The 17,515-nt window shown below is 41.2% G+C and overlaps 1 protein-coding gene across 11 annotated transcripts in view; it reads right to left on the bottom strand.

Annotated features, from left to right (window-relative positions):
- Nucleotides 1-17,515, bottom strand: part of GAPVD1 (GTPase activating protein and VPS9 domains 1) — a 113,236-nt gene that overhangs the window by 15,607 nt on the left and 80,114 nt on the right. For 8 of the 11 annotated variants that reach the window (XM_033191045.1, XM_033191052.1, XM_033191093.1 and 5 more), the window contains 8 exons: nucleotides 16,055-16,132; nucleotides 15,554-15,924; nucleotides 11,585-11,672; nucleotides 10,548-10,628; nucleotides 5,483-5,605; nucleotides 2,891-3,020; nucleotides 2,004-2,113; nucleotides 1,534-1,693 (listed from right to left, as the gene is read on the bottom strand). In XM_033191045.1, coding sequence (XP_033046936.1) covers nucleotides 1,534-1,693; nucleotides 2,004-2,113; nucleotides 2,891-3,020; nucleotides 5,483-5,605; nucleotides 10,548-10,628; nucleotides 11,585-11,672; nucleotides 15,554-15,924; nucleotides 16,055-16,132 — 1,141 coding nt within the window. The remainder of the gene's footprint in view (nucleotides 1-1,533; nucleotides 1,694-2,003; nucleotides 2,114-2,890; nucleotides 3,021-5,482; nucleotides 5,606-10,547; nucleotides 10,629-11,584; nucleotides 11,673-15,553; nucleotides 15,925-16,054; nucleotides 16,133-17,515) is intronic. The other 3 variants (XM_033191112.1, XM_033191097.1, XM_033191105.1) reach the window with 1 other exon arrangement.

Genomic DNA, 17,515 nt, shown 5'->3' with positions numbered 1-17,515 from the left:
ACAGAAGCCAAGAACTGGGATTTGGGAACCTCCGCCTAGATTTCAAAAGATGTACGGAAACACCTGGATGTCCAGGCAGAAGTTTGCTGCAGGGGCAGGGTCCTCATGGAGAACCTCTGTGAGGGCAGTACGGAAAGGAAATGTGGGGTCGGAACCCCCCACAGAGTCCCTACTGAGGCACTGCCTATTAGAGTTGTGAGAAGAGGGCCACTATCTTCCAGACCTCAGAATGGCAGATCCACTGACAGCTTGCACCGTGCACCTAGAAAAACCAGTGACTCAACACCAGCCCATGAAAGCAGCTGGGAAAGTGGCTATACCCTGCAAAGCCACAGGAGCGGAGCTGCCTAAGACCATGGGAACCCTGGCTGGGTGCGGTGGTGGCTCACGCCTGTAATCCCAGCACTTTGGGAGGCTAAGGCAGGTGGATCACTTGAGGTCAGGAGTTCAAGACCAGCCTGGCTAACATGGGGAAACCCCGTCTTTACTAAAAAAAATACAAAATTAGCCAGGCATGATGGTGCATGCCTGTAATCCCAGCTACTTGGGAGGCTGAGGCAGAGGAATTGCTTGCACCCAGGAGGCAGAGGTTGCAGTGAGCCGAGATCGCACCATTGCACTCCAGCCTGGGCAACAAGAGCGAAATTCTGTTTCGGGGGGGAAAAAAAAAGACCATGGGAACCCACCTCTTGCATCAGCGTGACCTGGATGTGAGACATGGAGTCAAAGGAGTTCATTTTGAAGCTTAAAGATTTGACTGCCCTGCTGGATTTCGGACTTGGATGGGACCTATACCTTTTGTTTCTGCCAATTTTTCTCATTTGGAACGGCTGTATTTACCCAACGCCTGTACCTCCATTGTATCTAGGAAGTAACTAACTTGATTTTGATTTTACAGGTTTATAGGCGGAAAGGACTTGCCTTGTCTCAGATGAGACTTCTGATTGTGGACTTTTGAGTTAATGCTGAAATGAGTTAAGACTTTGGGAAACTGCTGGGAAGGCATGATTGGTTTTGAAATGTGAGGACATGAGATCTGGGAGAAGCAAGGGGCAGCTTATGGTTGGGCTGTGTTCCCACCCAAATCTCATCTTGAATTCCCAAGTGTTGTGGGAGGGACCCAGTGGGAGGTAATTGAATCAATGGGGACAGGTCTTTCCTGTGCTCTTCTTGTGACAGTGAGTAATTCTCACAAGATCTGATGGTTTTAAAAAAGGGGGGGTTCCCCCGCACAAGCTCTCTTCTCTTGTCTGCTGCAATGTGAGATGTGCCTTTCACCTTCTGCCATGATTGTGAGGCCTCCCAGCCACATGGAACTGTAAGTCCAATAAACCTCTTTCTTTTGTAAATTGCCCAGTCTCTGGCATGTCTTTATCAGCTGCATGAGAACAGACTAACACAGAAATCTACATCCAGGAAAACAGAGCCAAGCACTCTGTAGGAAGCCTAGATTCATTTCTGAAATAAGGATCAAAAAGAAAACACTTGCAGCTAACAACTAGGTTTAAAAGCTGAATAGGTGGGGTGTATTACCTGTAGTCCTCAGCAATAGAAGCCAGCAGTTTCCTACAAGTTCTATTATCAAAACGGCACACACAGCGCATTGTTTCTTGAAGTTGAGCCATTAAGTTCTTATCTTGTAAATTAATTGCTTCAGCTATTTGAACTTTTAAGAAGCATACAATTTCATTGTCTAAATAAAAGAAACAAGGATTCTGTTTTTATTGAGAATTTCCATGGGCTTAATTAAGCTAACTCTCAGCTTTTGGGATGTCAGTTCTGCTTTGTCATGTATCATTAGAACTAAACTGTATTGCCACTTCCAATTAGAAAATACTTTAATAAACTATCAGTAATCAAAGTGCCCTTAAGTGACACTAATATAAACATATTAAGTTGAACCATATGGAATTGCCATACAGCTTAAACAGCTGAATACTGGCAATTTCATATGGTGCAACCTATAAACATAGGAAAACTTAAATGATCCTGCAGCAATTTACCTTCTGGGTCTGTGTGGTCTGGTAAACCATTCCTTGTTGAGTGGGTCAGCACTGGGAAGGCAACAGAGTCCGCAGAGCAAAGAGCAAGCCTCAGTTTCTTTTTCGCATCTCTGAAAAATGAGTAGAAAACACATTAATTTCTTTAGCCAGATATGGTCACATTTTACAAATATTTACTATACAAATTAATGTTACCTTAGGACTCAAATGGTTCAAACATTTTTAAAAAGATGATTCTTAACTGACACTCCACTTAAAAGAACAGGCTTTCTAATTACCCAAGGAGCCAGGTGATAAAAGTGCTCGGGGCAAGGACCATTCTTTAAGGCACCAGAATCAAACAACAAATCCTTTCTGACCTTTTTTCACACACCGAGTTCTATGACCGGTGCTAGAAGAATTGGAAAAGCATATTATGGCAGAGTGGGAGGACCACGGAAGTCAGAAGCCCCCAGCACAGATGTGGAACATCTCTTGGCACATCTCTTCAGAAACGCTGATGATGCCACAAGATAAGCTCACTACCTGACAAGAAACGCTTTCTTCTTTTTTTTTTTTCCTTTTTCTTTTTTATAGAGACAGGATTTTGCTATGTTGCCCAAGCTGGTCTCCAACTCCTGGGTTCCAGTGATCCACCTGTCTCAGCCTCCCAAAGTGCTGGGATTACAGGCATGAGCCACCACACCCAGTGAGTTTTTAAACCCTTGAATTAACACCTTTGATACATAACATCTACAACTGAAACAAAGTCTTCTTAGTAAATAGCATTTCATTTTTCTCTCCCTGCTTTATACATTTATTGACTCAACACATCACTTGACTTGATGTGCCTGCAATGGTGCTGAAAAGTCCAAACCCTAAAGTTCCAAATCCTATAAAAGAAATACCTGTAAGAGAAAGCTGAATCTTGTGGGTGGGCTGCTTGGCTCGCAGAGTCTGGGAGATCATCAGCTGAGATGTTCTGCAGTGCCTCGTCACGGGGAGAATCATGTGCACTTTCACCATCACCCAAAACCTCTAAACAAAACCCAACCCCAAGAAATGGATAACCAGGTTCATTTGGAATATTATGGCACTAGTAGGTATTCAGAGCAACTCAAGAATAAATTACCATTGACTAACAATAAGAGTTCTCTGGAAAAAAAGAAAGAAAAACTTCAAATACTTAACTGAATTATCAGTAGCAACAATTATGTATCAAGGGACTAGTTGCTGAGAAGAGAGTGGTTTTACTTCTTATCCTGATACTAATGCACAACAATGAAAGTCCACATTAACTTTATAAAGTTAACATCTTAGAATCACTGAAGCAGAGAACTAAAAGAGGCTTCAAAAATCATTTTATACCCTCATTTTACAGACATAGACTCCTGACCAGTCATAAAATGGCTTGCTCTAAATTCCTTGGTTGGCCAATGGCCAAGATTGACTATGGGTTCAGGTCTCCTAATTCTCTCTACTGGAGGTCTTCCTGCTACACCCAAGAGGAGTCAGGGGACCAACTCACAAATGCAATACGGTCAGATATGTGGTTTGCAAAGTTGGTTTTATGTCTTAATCAAGAATATATAATACACGGCTGGGTGCAGTGCCTCACACCTGTAATCCTAGCATTTTGGGAGGCCTTGGTGGGTGGATCACATGAGGTCAGGAGTTCAAGACCAGCCTGACAAACACGGTGAAACCCTGTCTCTATGAAAAATACAAAAATCAGCCAGGTGTGGTGGCACACACCTGTGGTCCCAGCTGCTCGGGAGGTTGAGGCAGGAGAGTTGCTTAAACCCGGGAGGTGGAGGTTGTAGTGAGCCGAGATTGTGCCACTGCACTCCAACCTGGGCAACAAAGTAAGACTCCGTCTCAAATAAAAAAACACACACACAAAAGAAATATATAATACAATACATACATGTATACAATCAAAAAGAATAAAAAGTTTGGCCAGGCATAGGACAGGAAGATCGCTTGAGCTCATGATTTCAAGACCAGCCTGGGCAACATAGCAAGACCTCACCTCTACAAAAAAAAAAAATTTAAAAGACTAAAAAGTTCCAAAATATAATAAATATACTGAGTTCATATATGAAAATATCCTTATTCTTTGGAAATAATTTCAAATGCTTCAGAAAAAAATACAGAGAGAGACCAGCCTGGGCAACACGGTGAAGTCTATCTCTACAAAAATATACAAAAGTTAGCTGGGCACAGTGGAACGTGCCTGTGGTCCCAGCTACTCAGGAAGCTGAGATGGGAGGATCACCTTAGCCTGGGAAGGTTGAGGCTACAGCAGCAAACCATGATTGGGCCACTGCACTTTAGCCTGGGTAACATAGTGAGACTGTCTCACCAAAAAAAAAAAAAACATGTATATATATACATATACACATACACACACACACACACTATATATATATGGGGAATGTGGCAAAATGTTAAAAATTGTTAAGTCTAGATAGAGGGTAGATGAACCTTCATTGTATTATTCTTTCAATTTTTCTGTTATTTGGAAACTATTCAAAATAAAAAAATACAGGAAGTTCTCCTTTCCACCCCTCTCCCTCTGAGGCTTCCTAGAAGTCTTCCTCAGAGCCAACTCGTGTTACCAGTTTGCTGGGAGATTCTTCCGGGAGATGCTCTATGTGCATATAGGCATAAATACATATTTATGCAGTATACTATTTATGTTTATGTTTTGTTTTGTTTTGTTTTGTTTTTTGAGACAGGGTTTCGCTCTGTTGCCCCGACTGGAGTGCAGTGATCTCAGCTCACTGCAACCTCCGCCTCCTGGGATCAAGCGATTCTCATGCCTCAGCCATCTGAGGATTACAGGCATCTGCCACCACATGCAGCTAATTGTTTGTATTTTTGGTGGAGACGGGGTTTTGCCACGTTGGCCAGGCTGGTCTCAAACTCCTGACCTCAAGTGACTTGCCCACCTCGGCCCCCAAAGTGCTGGGGTTCCAGGTGTGAGCCGCCGCGCCCAGCCCCTGTTTATGCCTTTAGACACTTTATCTCTTCATTTATCTTGGGGACTGTATCTCATTTTTCTGAAAGCTATTCAGTATTCTATTATGAGGAAAACAGAATCCTTTAAAATAAGTACCAGGTGACCATGGATAACTTGTCCCAACAGTCTGCTCCCATAGCTACATGGAGAGTGCGTAACTGGATAAAATTACAAAGCTGTAGACATTGAAAAAGAACCTCCTCCCATTAAAATATGCCCCAACTCCCTGTGGGCCAGTCACCCCAGATGCAAAGGAGGACAACTCCAAGGCATCTGAACATTCAGGGGTACCCAGGGCTAGTGGGAAAATCCAGAGAAGGACATCCATTTAAACATTTGTTTAGGTAGTCTGTAATTTTGAGGTAGTAAACTGATTCCCTTAGCTATTCTTTCTTTTAAAGGCCACTTAAATTCAGATTACCTTTATCACTATGATATAAAAGTTTATTACTCAAATCTCTGTCATGATTATCACCTGTACTTTCATAGTTTGCCATTGCTCCATCACTGGGGCTGGTCCGTTTAATGGCATTCCTGTATTTGTCCAGAATATCCTCAGCGACCTGAGCTTGTGCACTGAGTCTAGGGCTGGGATCATCTGCAAGGGAAAGGAGAATGAGAGAATTAGCCCCTTCGGTTTGTACCAACTCTGATGTTAGTATGACACCAGTAGCATAATCCCAAAGGCGGATTAGGAGGTAAGACTTTAAAAGAGCACATATCTCAATGTTAAGAGGCACCATGCAGCTGCCTACTCATCCCATTTCTAGGTCTGAGAGCCTTGCCAAAGCAGGAAATTGGGAAGAGTAGCTCCACCTTCTCATCATCACCAGAATGACAGTGTCAAAGTTCAGGGCAGACTGAATGGATGACAGATTTCTAAAGTGTTTGCCCTCAAATCACTGTTATCAGCAATTCATGCTAACAGAACTTCCCACAGTGCAATTTTACATGCAGACTTCATTTATTCGGACATCTCTATGCTGAAGGAGGAAAAAAAAACCATTCAAACTTAGACTTAAATCCCTTTAAATAATAACAAATGTCTTTTTCCATTCTTCCTTTATGAATCTCTCTCCACGCATTTGAAAACTAACAATATTCATATTCTATTCTCACTAGCTCTCACCATGACAGTGCAGCTGCTGGAACAGAGCACTTTTGTGCATGCACTGATGTCAGAGGCACTCCTACAGAATCTAGACATTCTTGGGGAGTGCTAGAATTGTACCTGGGATGCACAGAGAAAAAGCTTATCACAGTCACAAATGCAGCACTGTTTACTGACAGGACCATTACTCTTTCAAAATCAGCACATCAAAAATATTATCCTGGAATCTAAAATAGTAGTCAACTGGGTTGTTAAAGCAAGGGATTGCTATAGATCTACAGGACAAAGTTCCACAGTGAAACACAAACTCCTGGAGAGACCTAGCCCAGGCAGGTGACCATAAACGTTCACATTCTGGTAGAATCCCATTTTCTAAAAATTACAAAAATACACCAAAATCACTAGATTTTATACACACACACACACACACACACACACACACACACACGTGTATATATACATATACGTACTCTGTGTGTGTGTGTTTGTGTTTATGTTCACAGCAGCTAATAGCAGCTAATATTTATTGAGCACTTACCATGCCAGGAACTGTGCTAAGCACTTTATAGAGATTATCTCAATTACTGATCAAACAACCTTACAGAGAAATATTGTTAACATCCTCATTTTACAGAAGACGAAATCAAGACATAGACAAGTTAAGTATCATGCTCATAGGCTCTTCTTTTGTTTTCATGAAACAAATACATGGTTTTCACGTCTCCGTAAAATTGTGGTAAACTGCAGTTGACCTTTGAACAACATGGGTTTGAACTGCACCGGTTCATCTATACAGTTTTTTGCAATCAAACGCAGATTGAAGATACTGTATTAGGCTGGGCACGGTGGCTCACGCCTGTAATCCTAGCACTTTGGAGGCCAATGCAGGCGGATCACCTGAGGTCAGGAGTTCGAGACCAGCCTGGCCAACATGGCGAAACCCCAACTCTACTAAAAATACAAAAATTAGCTGGGCTTGGTGGCACATGCCTATAATCCCAGTTACTTGGGAGGCTGAGGCAGAAGAACTGCTTGAACACAGGAGGCAGAGATTACAGTGAGCCGAGATCACGCCATGCCACTGTACTCCATCCTGGGCAACAGGGCAAGATACTGTCTCAAAAAAAAAAAGAGAGAAAAGAAAAAGAAACTACTACATTTCACAGAGAGCTGTGAAACAAGCAGATAGAGAAGGCCAACTTTTCACATACACAGGTTCCACAGGACCAACTGCAGGACTCAAGTATGCACAGATTAGGGTATGAGGTGGGGAGCAAGGGTCCTGGAACCAATTCCCTGAGTATGCTGAAGGACAATTGTATATAGAGAGGATTTCCAAGTATATAGTATTTCTGCTATAACAGAAATGTATGTATGTATATAGTATTTCTGCTATAACAGTATTTGAATTCGTAAGACATTCTTAATAAAATCTGATCTGTCTCCAAATGTAAACTGATAAAGCATTTATCATTACAGAATCTTGTTTTGAAGGGGAAGTACTTTTTGGCTATTGCTTTTTTTTTTTTTTTTTTTTTTTTTTTTTTTTTAAATACAAACAAGGTCTTGCTCTGTCACCCAGGCTGGAGTGCAGTGGCACATAGTTCAATGTAACCTCGAACTCCTGGCCTTCAGCAATCCTCTCACTTTGGCCTTCCAAAAAGAGCTGGGATAATAGGCAGGCACCACCTTACTCAGTTGGTTATTACTTTTGAATACTGTTGAGAGGTCTGAAAAAGGGACAATACAATATACTATGGCTAAACACAGTGAGAGCCACAATGTTGCTTATAATCTTTATTTCTATTAACACTGTTCTTAAAAATTTTACCCCCAGAGAATAATTAAAACAAACAAAAAATGCAATACATATAAATGCATTGTGAGTACTAATTTCATAATAAAAAATTGAGAACAATTTAAATAGCCAATGTAAGAAAACGTTTACACTGCAGTAAAACCATGAGCGATTATTTTATAGCTGATAAAAATGATTTAAAACCCAACTATGTCTAGTAGAAATTGGGAGAGGTTTTATAAAATAACTTGGTAAAAAAAGAATACAAAGTCACATGCATAATCTAATTCAGTCAAGAAAAAGCCACGTATAAATATGGAAAAAGATTAGGAGATAACAGGAAAAGAATAGTAGTTAGGGTCACAGAATTATGAACAGACTACTAGGAAATTTCCTCCTATAACACCTTTATATTGGTTTAATGATAACTTTCAATGAGTCATTAATAAGGACTGGGTAGAAATTTCTGGACCAGTAAGGAAGCTAACCTGCTTGAATCACAGCCAAAGAAAATTAATTACTTTATGAAAAAGACTTATTCTACTCTACTTGGCTTCTATATCCAATCTATTGATCTATTTCCAATATCAAGAACCAAGGAAAATATATTGCCTAAAGAGGGTAAATAAAATATAACTCCTTCAAACAAACAATAAAAATAATTTATAACTTCTTCAAAACTATTGAGTCAACATTTTAATAACATGAGATGTCATTAAGAGTAATTCACTTTGTAAACGCTAGTGTTCTTCTAACATTAGGAACATGTGGTAAGGATACAGAAATATTTTGCCAAAAGGACAATGTCTTTCCAACTCTTCCCAATCAGACTGGAAGGTCCTGGAGAGTCATGTGTGATCTGACTTAATACCCACAACACTTAGCACAGTGCCTGGCATGAGTCACATGGTCAACAAGTATTTCCTGACTGAACAGGACAGGCTTGGCTGCTCTCAGCAGGGATCTGTGGCCTGTAAGCACATCTCTTGCTGTTCAAAACCCTTTCTTCTGGGGAAATCACCATTTCAAATAAAGCAAGGACTTACATGCTAGGATATGGAAATACATATAAATACATGGAACTAAACATTAGAATAATAGGCATTAAAATGGGATTCTACCTGTAATGCTGAACTCTTTGATGAGGATGTTATCCTATTATCTATCCCATTTTTATTTTTTATTTTTTTTATTTTTATTTTTTTTTTTTTTGAGACGGAGTCTCGCGCTGTCACCCAGGCTGGAGTGCTGTGGCCGGATCTCAGCTCACTGCAAGCTCCGCCTCCCGGGTTCACGCCATTCTCCTGCCTCAGCCTCCCGAGTAGCTGGGACTACAGGCGCCGCCACCTCGCCCGGCTAGTTTTTTGTAGTTTTTAGTAGAGACGGGGTTTCACCGTGTTAGTCAGGATGGTCTCGATCTCCTGACCTCGTGATCCGCCCGTCTCGGCCTCCCAAAGTGCTAGGATTACAGGCTTGAGCCACCGCGCCCGGCCATCTATCCCATTTTTAAACAAAATTGTTTAATGAAAAAAATTTTTCATTTTAACTTAGTAGAAAAACAATTCAAAATGAAAAAAAAAAAAGAGGTGGGAAATGAACTTCCCTCTAGACCAGGGGTGTTCAATCTTTTGGCTTCCCTGGGCCACACTGGAATAAGAATTGTCTTGGGCCACACATAAAATACACTAACACTAGTGATAGCTGATGAGCTAAAACAAACAAACAAACAAAAAAAGGGTTCCTGCACAAATCTCATACTGTTTTAAGAAAGTTTACGAATTTGTGTTGGGCCACAATCAAAGCTGTCCTGCTGTCCTGGGCTGCCTGTGGTCTGCGGTCCGTGGGTTGAATAAACTTGCTCAAGATGCTCTATAGCCACTGGAAACAATACACAGCTATCAAACCCAAAGCTGGTCATTAACACTACTCTCAAACTCTCCTTTTAAGGTGCTCATTCATAATGTGCCAAAAAGCAGCTGCAGAAATACAAACGCTTAATCAGGTAAAAACCCAACCCCAGCTGTATTTTCCTTGGGTCAGATGGCAATGTTAAAATGGTTCAAGCTGTAAAAAATTAGTAAACTTTTAAAAACTTTCATTATAATGGTTGGCATTTATGATATTGTTTGAACAAACACTTTATCACAAAAAAGGAAATGATTAGGTAAAACAGAATTTCACTGTGATCCTGAATAATCAAGAACAAACTGTAGATGAAAATAAATGTAGAATTCTACGATCAATGTTAAAGAAAACTATTCAATCAATGATCCAAAGATACAGCATGCACAGCACTAAAACTGTCACCACACTTTCCTAAAAGGCCCTGTGTGTCATCATCCCACTAGATGTCGAGTTGTAGGGTATGCCTAGAGGCTCAGGATCAGCGGCCTCATCATAAACGGAGTTATGATAATGAGGATGATGATGGTGGTGGCAGTCTGCAGGAAGAGCACACTGAGGTTTACTGTGGCTGCCAACTGGAAACCACAGAGCTATGAAGAACATACTCCCCACTGTACACACAGACACACTCTTCTAAAAAGGCAACGCTTATGGCACCCAAGAAAAAGTGTTATGAAATATGTGCTCTGGGAATGAAGGAGCCAGGAAGTCCATGGGTCTACAAACCTGTGAGTGTTGAGAATCTGTCAGGCCCCAGATCATCTTTGTCTTTTTCTTGTTTTTCTTTCTTTCTAAATGGTATAGGAGCTGGAAATTAAATAAAGTCAGTAGTGTGACATATAACATACTGCACTACTCGGAAGTTAACTGGTGTGCCAACATTTCTAAGTGAAAGGAGGCTGAAAAGTTTAAAAGCTAAGAAATTCCAAGTGTTGACTGATAATTGTCCTTAAAATAGTAATGAAGGTTTTTAAAGGAGCTTTCAGAATCTGCTTTGGAGTCATCTGTCATAGGAAGAATAATTTAACAGGAACCCACTGGGACTAAAATAAAAACCACTGACTCTTAACCTCTGCTCAAAAATAACACATTCAAAACTCCTAGCTTCATTCTCTCCTCCTCATCAAGCGCTTGAGTATGGCATGAAAGCAGCTCTCCCCAGAGTTCCTGAGTGCCACCGTGCTGAGAAGAGGCCTTTGGAAGAAGTTTCTAGCTTTACTCCTGGATGATCTCTTCTTTCAGGAAGAGATGCTTTTGCCAACTCAAATGATGCCGGGCTGTTCACCAAAAAAGTAAACAATTTTATACAGCTACCTTCCAAAACAAACACTCACTGATATTTACAGTATAAACATTCTCAATGAACATAGACATAAAAAGCTTCAACTTATTCCAGGAATGTAAAGGATGAATTTTCAATGTTTAATAATCAATACTGTCCCATTTTCCTGCAATAATTAATAGCAATATATATGTCAAAAGTCCTCTATATGTTTAACTTCAATAGTATACGATATTTAAACAATACTGACAGGCATGACTTCCATTTACGAACCACTACCACTTCCTGCAAAGAACAAGAACGTTTCTAAAGCTCTGCCTTAGCATTCATCTGAGTGGAACCACTTTCTACACCCTCAAAGTGGCTAGAAACTTAGGCCCAGCAAGTCTTACAGAGGAACTGAGACATTGGCTCTCTGAAAGAGATTCTGGGACTTTGCTTCTCATTGCTAAGACAGCGTTCTAATATTTTATAAAATTACCTTTAGGCATGGCTGAAACAAAACGTTTTCTCCACCAAGGTCTGTTTCTGTCTGATTTCTCATCATCGCTATCTTTGCGTTCTTCAGTCTGTAGAAAAAGTTGGAGGCTTTATTTGGAGTTGAATAGCAGGATAAATTATGAAGAAAAGGATTTCTTTTTGTTTGTTTTTGTTTTGAGACAGGATCTCATTCTGTTGCCCAGGCTGGAGTACAGTAGCACAATAACAGCTCACTGCAGCCTCGACTTCCCTGGCTCAAGCAATCCTCCACATATCAGACTCGCAAGTAGCTAGGACCACAGGTGTCCACAGCACCATGCCCAATTAATGTTTTGTTTTTATTTTGTAGAGACAGGTTTTACTATGTTGCTCAGGCTAAAAAGAATTTAAGTAAGTTTGTGAAATAAGAAAGCCAGTCTTGTTTGCCTTAAGGCACAACTCCTATTGCCATGTAGGTTGACTACTGGAGCAAGGTAGTTTACCTTTTAAGCACTACTGTCATCCGCTTGAGGGTAGGCACTACTCACTACTGTTAATAAACTGAAGCCTTAATAAGAGCCCGGTGTAGACTAGGCACTCAATAAATACTTATGAAATAAGTAAATGCAGTACAAATAAACTCCAGAAGGGCAGTAGAGATGGCAGCAGTAGCATTAATAATAATAAAACCAAGTGTGTACTATGTGCCAAATACTGAGTATAGTAAGGATAAGTATCATCTCATTTAATCTTCACAGTAACCTCAGAGATAGGTCCTATATTAGGCCCTTTATAACGATAAAAAATATGAGACTAGAACAACCTCTTCCTCAAAGTTACACAGCCTATATGTGGCACAGCTGAGACTCAAACCTAGACCTAAGCAACTTCAAAGTTCACGTTTTAATCACCAATTATACTAAGTTATCATTAAAACATGCCAAAGGGGCTGAGTGCAGTGGCTCACACCTGTAATTCCAGCACTTTGGAAGGCCGAGGCGGGTGGATCACCTGAGGTCAGGAGCTCAAGACCAGCCTGGCCAACATGGTGAAACCTCATCTCTACTAAAAATACAAAAATTAGCCAGGTGTGGTGGTGCTCGCCTGTAATCCCAGCTACTCGGGAGGCTGAGGCAGGAGAATCGCTTGAACCCGGGAGGCAGAGGTCACGGTGAGCCGAGATCGCACCACTGCACTCCAGCCTGGGCAACAGAGTGAGATTCTATCTCAACAAAACAAAACAAAAACAAACAAAAAAAAACACGCCAAAGGACAGGGACTGTAATTCCTTTAATAGCCTATCGTGTGACCATGGACAAATCACTTAATTTCCATTTTTCATCTACATACCTGGGATAAAGAATTATCAGAACCCCAGCAGAGAGATGAGGGCATCTGTGCCAGGGAAAAGTTAATTTAACAGTGGGGATGAGAAATTGAATACATACAGGGGAGCTGATGGAATAAATATGCACATGAAGAATAGTGGAAGCAGATTTCTCACTGTTGGAGAAAGGAGTTACAAATTTGGAAAGGAAGAAAAATGAAACAAACTCTGTTGTGTTTGGACTAAAATTGAATGTGTCAGTGTAAGTTCATGGTCTTATTTATGGAGAAAGGTAGATAATTGAAATACACAGGTAAACATGTGTAACACACACTCCCTAGCTCTATTCACTGAGTAGTCCTGGGAGCAGCAACACCCCTACAGCAAATGAACACTGTATCCAGATCTCAATTTCCAAAAAAGCATTTTTCATTAAAAGAAACAAGGGTACTTAAAGAAAGAGCTGACTAGGACAAAGTACAATATCCGCTTATAACATCTTTTGCCAGAAAGTAAAGATATGCTCAAAGAACAATAGTAGTGCTTTGAAAGAACTCAGGAGCCAGCCTGAAGGGGCTCCCACTGGCCCAATTAGGGACAACTGGGCTTCAAAATAAGTAATAGTGACAAACCCTAACCAAGACAGAAAACTGGGCGAGGCACTGTGGGTGGCTCATGCCTGTAATCCCAACACTTGGGAGGCTGGGGTGGGAGGACTGCTTGAGCCCAAGAGTTCAAGACAAGCACCTGGGTAACACAGTCCCCATCTCTACAAAAACAAACAAACAAACAAAAATTTAGCCAGGCATGTGGTGCATGCCCATACTCCCAGCTACTTGGGAGGCCAAAGTGGGAGGATTGCCTGAGCCTGGGAGGTTAAGGCTGCAATGTGAGCAGTGTTGGCACCACTGCACTCCAGCATGGGTGATAGAACAAGACCCTATCTAAAACAAACAAACAAACAACAAAACACACACGCACACACACAAATTTTTTTTTTTTTTTTTTTTTTTTGAGACGGAGTCTTGCTCTGCCACCCAGGCTGGAGTGCAGTGGCCGGATCTCAGCTCACTGCAAGCTCCGCCTCCCGGGTTTACGCCATTCTCCTGCCTCAGCCTCCCGAGTAGCTGGGACTACAGGCGCCCGCCACCTCGCCCGGCTAGTTTTTTTTTTTTTTTGTATTTTTTAGTAGAGACGGGGTTTCACCGTGTTAGCCAGGATGGTCTCGATCTCCTGACCTCGTGATCCACCCGTCTCGGCCTCCCAAAGTGCTGGGATTACAGGCTTGAGCCACAGCGCCCGGCCAACAACAAATTTTTTTAAAAGACAGAAAACCGTAAGACCATAGATATAATAAGTAGGTAAGTTAAAAATGTGATGGAGAACAGGATAGTTACATGTTTTTCACGTACACTCTCCCCTAAAACACTTATTAATTATAAAGGGAAAAAGAGTAACTTTACAGTGGCAAAGCCTGGTAGACAACATTTCCTCAAATTCTCCAAATGAACACTGTAGAAATGGGACAAATTAAAACTGTACTACCTGACAAAGTGCAATGAAAAAAACTGTCATTTCAGTGATATTCCTGCCAAAGATTAATAACCTCAGTCTAATCACAAGAAAACATCAAACAAACCTAACCTGAGGAACATTCTAGAAAACAAATGGCCTGTAAATTTCAAGAGTGTACAGGTCATATGAGTCAGGAAAAAAATGAGAAACTGTTCTAGACTGAAGGAGACTAAAAAGGCATGACAACTAAAAGCAGTTTGTGATTCTGAACAGAATCTTCCTACTATAAAAAATGTTACTGGGACAACTGGGGACACGTGAATGGGGTGTCATAAGTAGCTGGTAGTAATGTATCAATGTTCATCTGCTGCAGTTGATGGTTGTACCATGAGGTGTAGGAGAATCTGCTTGTTTGCAGGAAACTTACACTGAAGTGTTTAGGGGTACTGGAGCATCATGCTGGCAACTTGCTCTCAAATGGGAAGGAAGTGTTCTTTTATTGTACTTCCAACTTGTTTGTAACTTTATAGTTGTTTAAAATAAAAAATAGTCATGGGGCCGGGCACGGTGGCTCTTGCCTGTAATCCCAGCATTTTGGGAGGCCGAGGTGGGCAGATCACGAGGTCAGGACATCGAGACTATCCTGGCCAACATGGTAAAACCCCGTCTCTACTAAAATACAAAAATTTAGCCAGGCGTGGTGGCGCATGCCTGTAGTCCCACCTACTCAGGAGGCTGAGGCAGAGGAATTGTTTGAACCCAGGAGGTGGAGGTGGCAGTGAGCCAAGACTGCACCACTGTACTCCAGCCTAGGTGACAGAGTGTGACTCCATCTCACAAAAACAAAACAAAACAAAACAAAACTCATCTAACATCTCAGAGGGATATCGTAAGGCTTAAATAAAATCAGATACAAAATTGCCTGGAGAGAAGCTAAAAGTGTCATAAAAATGCAAGATAGTATCACTATAAAACCAAAGTTGTATAGGTTTCCAATGGTTATGGATGTGGGCACAGTAGATTGACAAATCATCTTTAATTGCCACTACTCTCTATCTGTAATCCTACATTTATATATTCCATGTTAATTTCAGACATCAAGAGAACTAGGCAGGCAGAACACAATTCTTCATGGCCTATGTCTCATACCTCTCCTCTTGAGGAGTCCTTACTAGGGGATGATGATGATGAATGAGGTGCAGCCACCAAAGAAGTAGCACCAATGACTGCAGCTGGAGGGAGTTCTCGCTCTTCATTTCCTGGACGCCGGTTCCAGCTGGGGTCACTCATGGGTCTCCGGACAGAAGATACTATATCAGAGCTCCTGCTTCGAACTAGTCTCTCAGGGTAAGAATGCCTTTGCTTGAATGCCTCCAATTCAGCTGGAGTTAAAACATGGGAACCAAAGTTTGGCAACCTGGCCTCATTTCCTCCCACAGCTCCTTCCAGGATTGGGGGATCTGGTGGTGGATGCGATGGCCTAGCATAGTGAACCTTTGGCCTTACCACAGCAGAAGCCCCTGCAACACAGGAAAAAAAAAAATTTTGTAACTGAGACACAACTTCTCTAACAAAGGTATTAACAAGGGGGTTTGGTTTCCTCCTCCTGTCTATGACATGAGTGAAAAAGTTCATTTCACTGGTGTTTACCTTCATGTGAAGACAGTGGATCAAACATGGCCAGCAGAGACTCTGACTGAGAAGGAGGAGAAGTCAGCTGGTGGGCACCTAAAACAAGAGGGAAACAGTGAGACCAAGCCACAACTCAGGATAAACGGTCTCAACACAGTTTAAAGGGTTCTAAGTATTCTTTGACGGTTCCTTTTTTGATCCATTAGAACTTGAGAGGCATACAAGAAAAAAAAAAATAATGATTACTTTCAATTTATTTTCTGTTTTTATTAGTATCTTCATACACAGATTTTCTTTACATTTAAAGTGGTCTGGCATCTTTACTTCTAACGGCCAAATGCTAGTATGGTTCATGCAAAGAGAACAAAGCCAGAAGACCTAAACTATCAATGTTTTCAGAATGTCACAGCTTCCCTGAGCCTCGCCTTCCCCCCACCTGAAAACACGGGGCGAAGGCCAGGTGTAGACGCTCATGCCTATAATCCCAGTGCTTTGGGAGGCCAAGGAGGGAGGACTGCTTGAGCCCAGGAGTTCAAGACCAGTCTGGGCAAGATGGTGAGACCTTGTCTCTACAAAAATTTACAAGAACTAAAAATTTAAAAATAAATAAATAAAATATAAACATAGGGGCAATACTATGTACAGACAGGGTATAAATAAAAGGTTGTAAATCTTGAAGTTCTAACACTGCTCTCAGCAAATAACTTTAAAACAGAGAAGTATGTGGAGGATGGAAATTTCAAACATAAAAAAGAAACTATTAATCTAAATGTTTTTAGTCTGAAGCTATTTTTTTTTTTGTCTGAAGCTATCTTTCCATAATGAATGAGAGTACTATTATGCCTTTTGATTTTTACTTTTATTCTATAGGTAGATCATTATAAAAGATAGCCTAAAACAGCAGTTCTCAAATTTTGGTCTCAGGACTTTTTTTTTTTTTTTTTGGAGACAGGGTCTCGCTCTGTCACCCTGGTTGGAGTGCAGTAGTGCAAACAGCTCACTGCAGCCTCAACCTCTTGGGCTTCGGTGATCCTCTTGCCTTAGCCTCCCAAATAGCTGTGAGCACAGACGTATACCACCATACCCAGGTAATTTTTACATTATTTTTTGTAGAGATAGGGTCTCACCATGTTGCCCAGGCTGGTCTTGAACTCGTAGGCTCAAGCACTCCTCCCACCTCCGCCTCTGAAAGTGCTGGGATTACAGGCACGAGCTACCATGCCTGGCCAAGACATCTTTACAACTTAAAAAATTACTGACCCTAAGAGCTTTTGTTTATAGTGGTTATATCTATTGACATTCTATATTAGAAATTAAAACTGAGGTTTAAATATTTACTAATTCATTTAAACATACCCATTAAATAGTAATACATGGGAGTCTCTCTGAACCGACTCTGGTTTGGGAGGCTGTCCATTTTTTTTTTTTTTTGAGACAAAGTCTCGCTCTGTCACCAGGCTGGAGTGCAATGGTGTGATC

This window comes from Trachypithecus francoisi, unplaced genomic scaffold (assembly GCF_009764315.1).
Source record: "Trachypithecus francoisi isolate TF-2019V2 unplaced genomic scaffold, Tfra_2.0 Contig01585, whole genome shotgun sequence".
Taxonomy (NCBI): Eukaryota; Metazoa; Chordata; class Mammalia; order Primates; family Cercopithecidae; genus Trachypithecus; species Trachypithecus francoisi.
The sequence above is the reverse complement of the archived record's forward strand: the minus strand, read 5'-3'. Positions and strand labels throughout refer to the sequence as shown.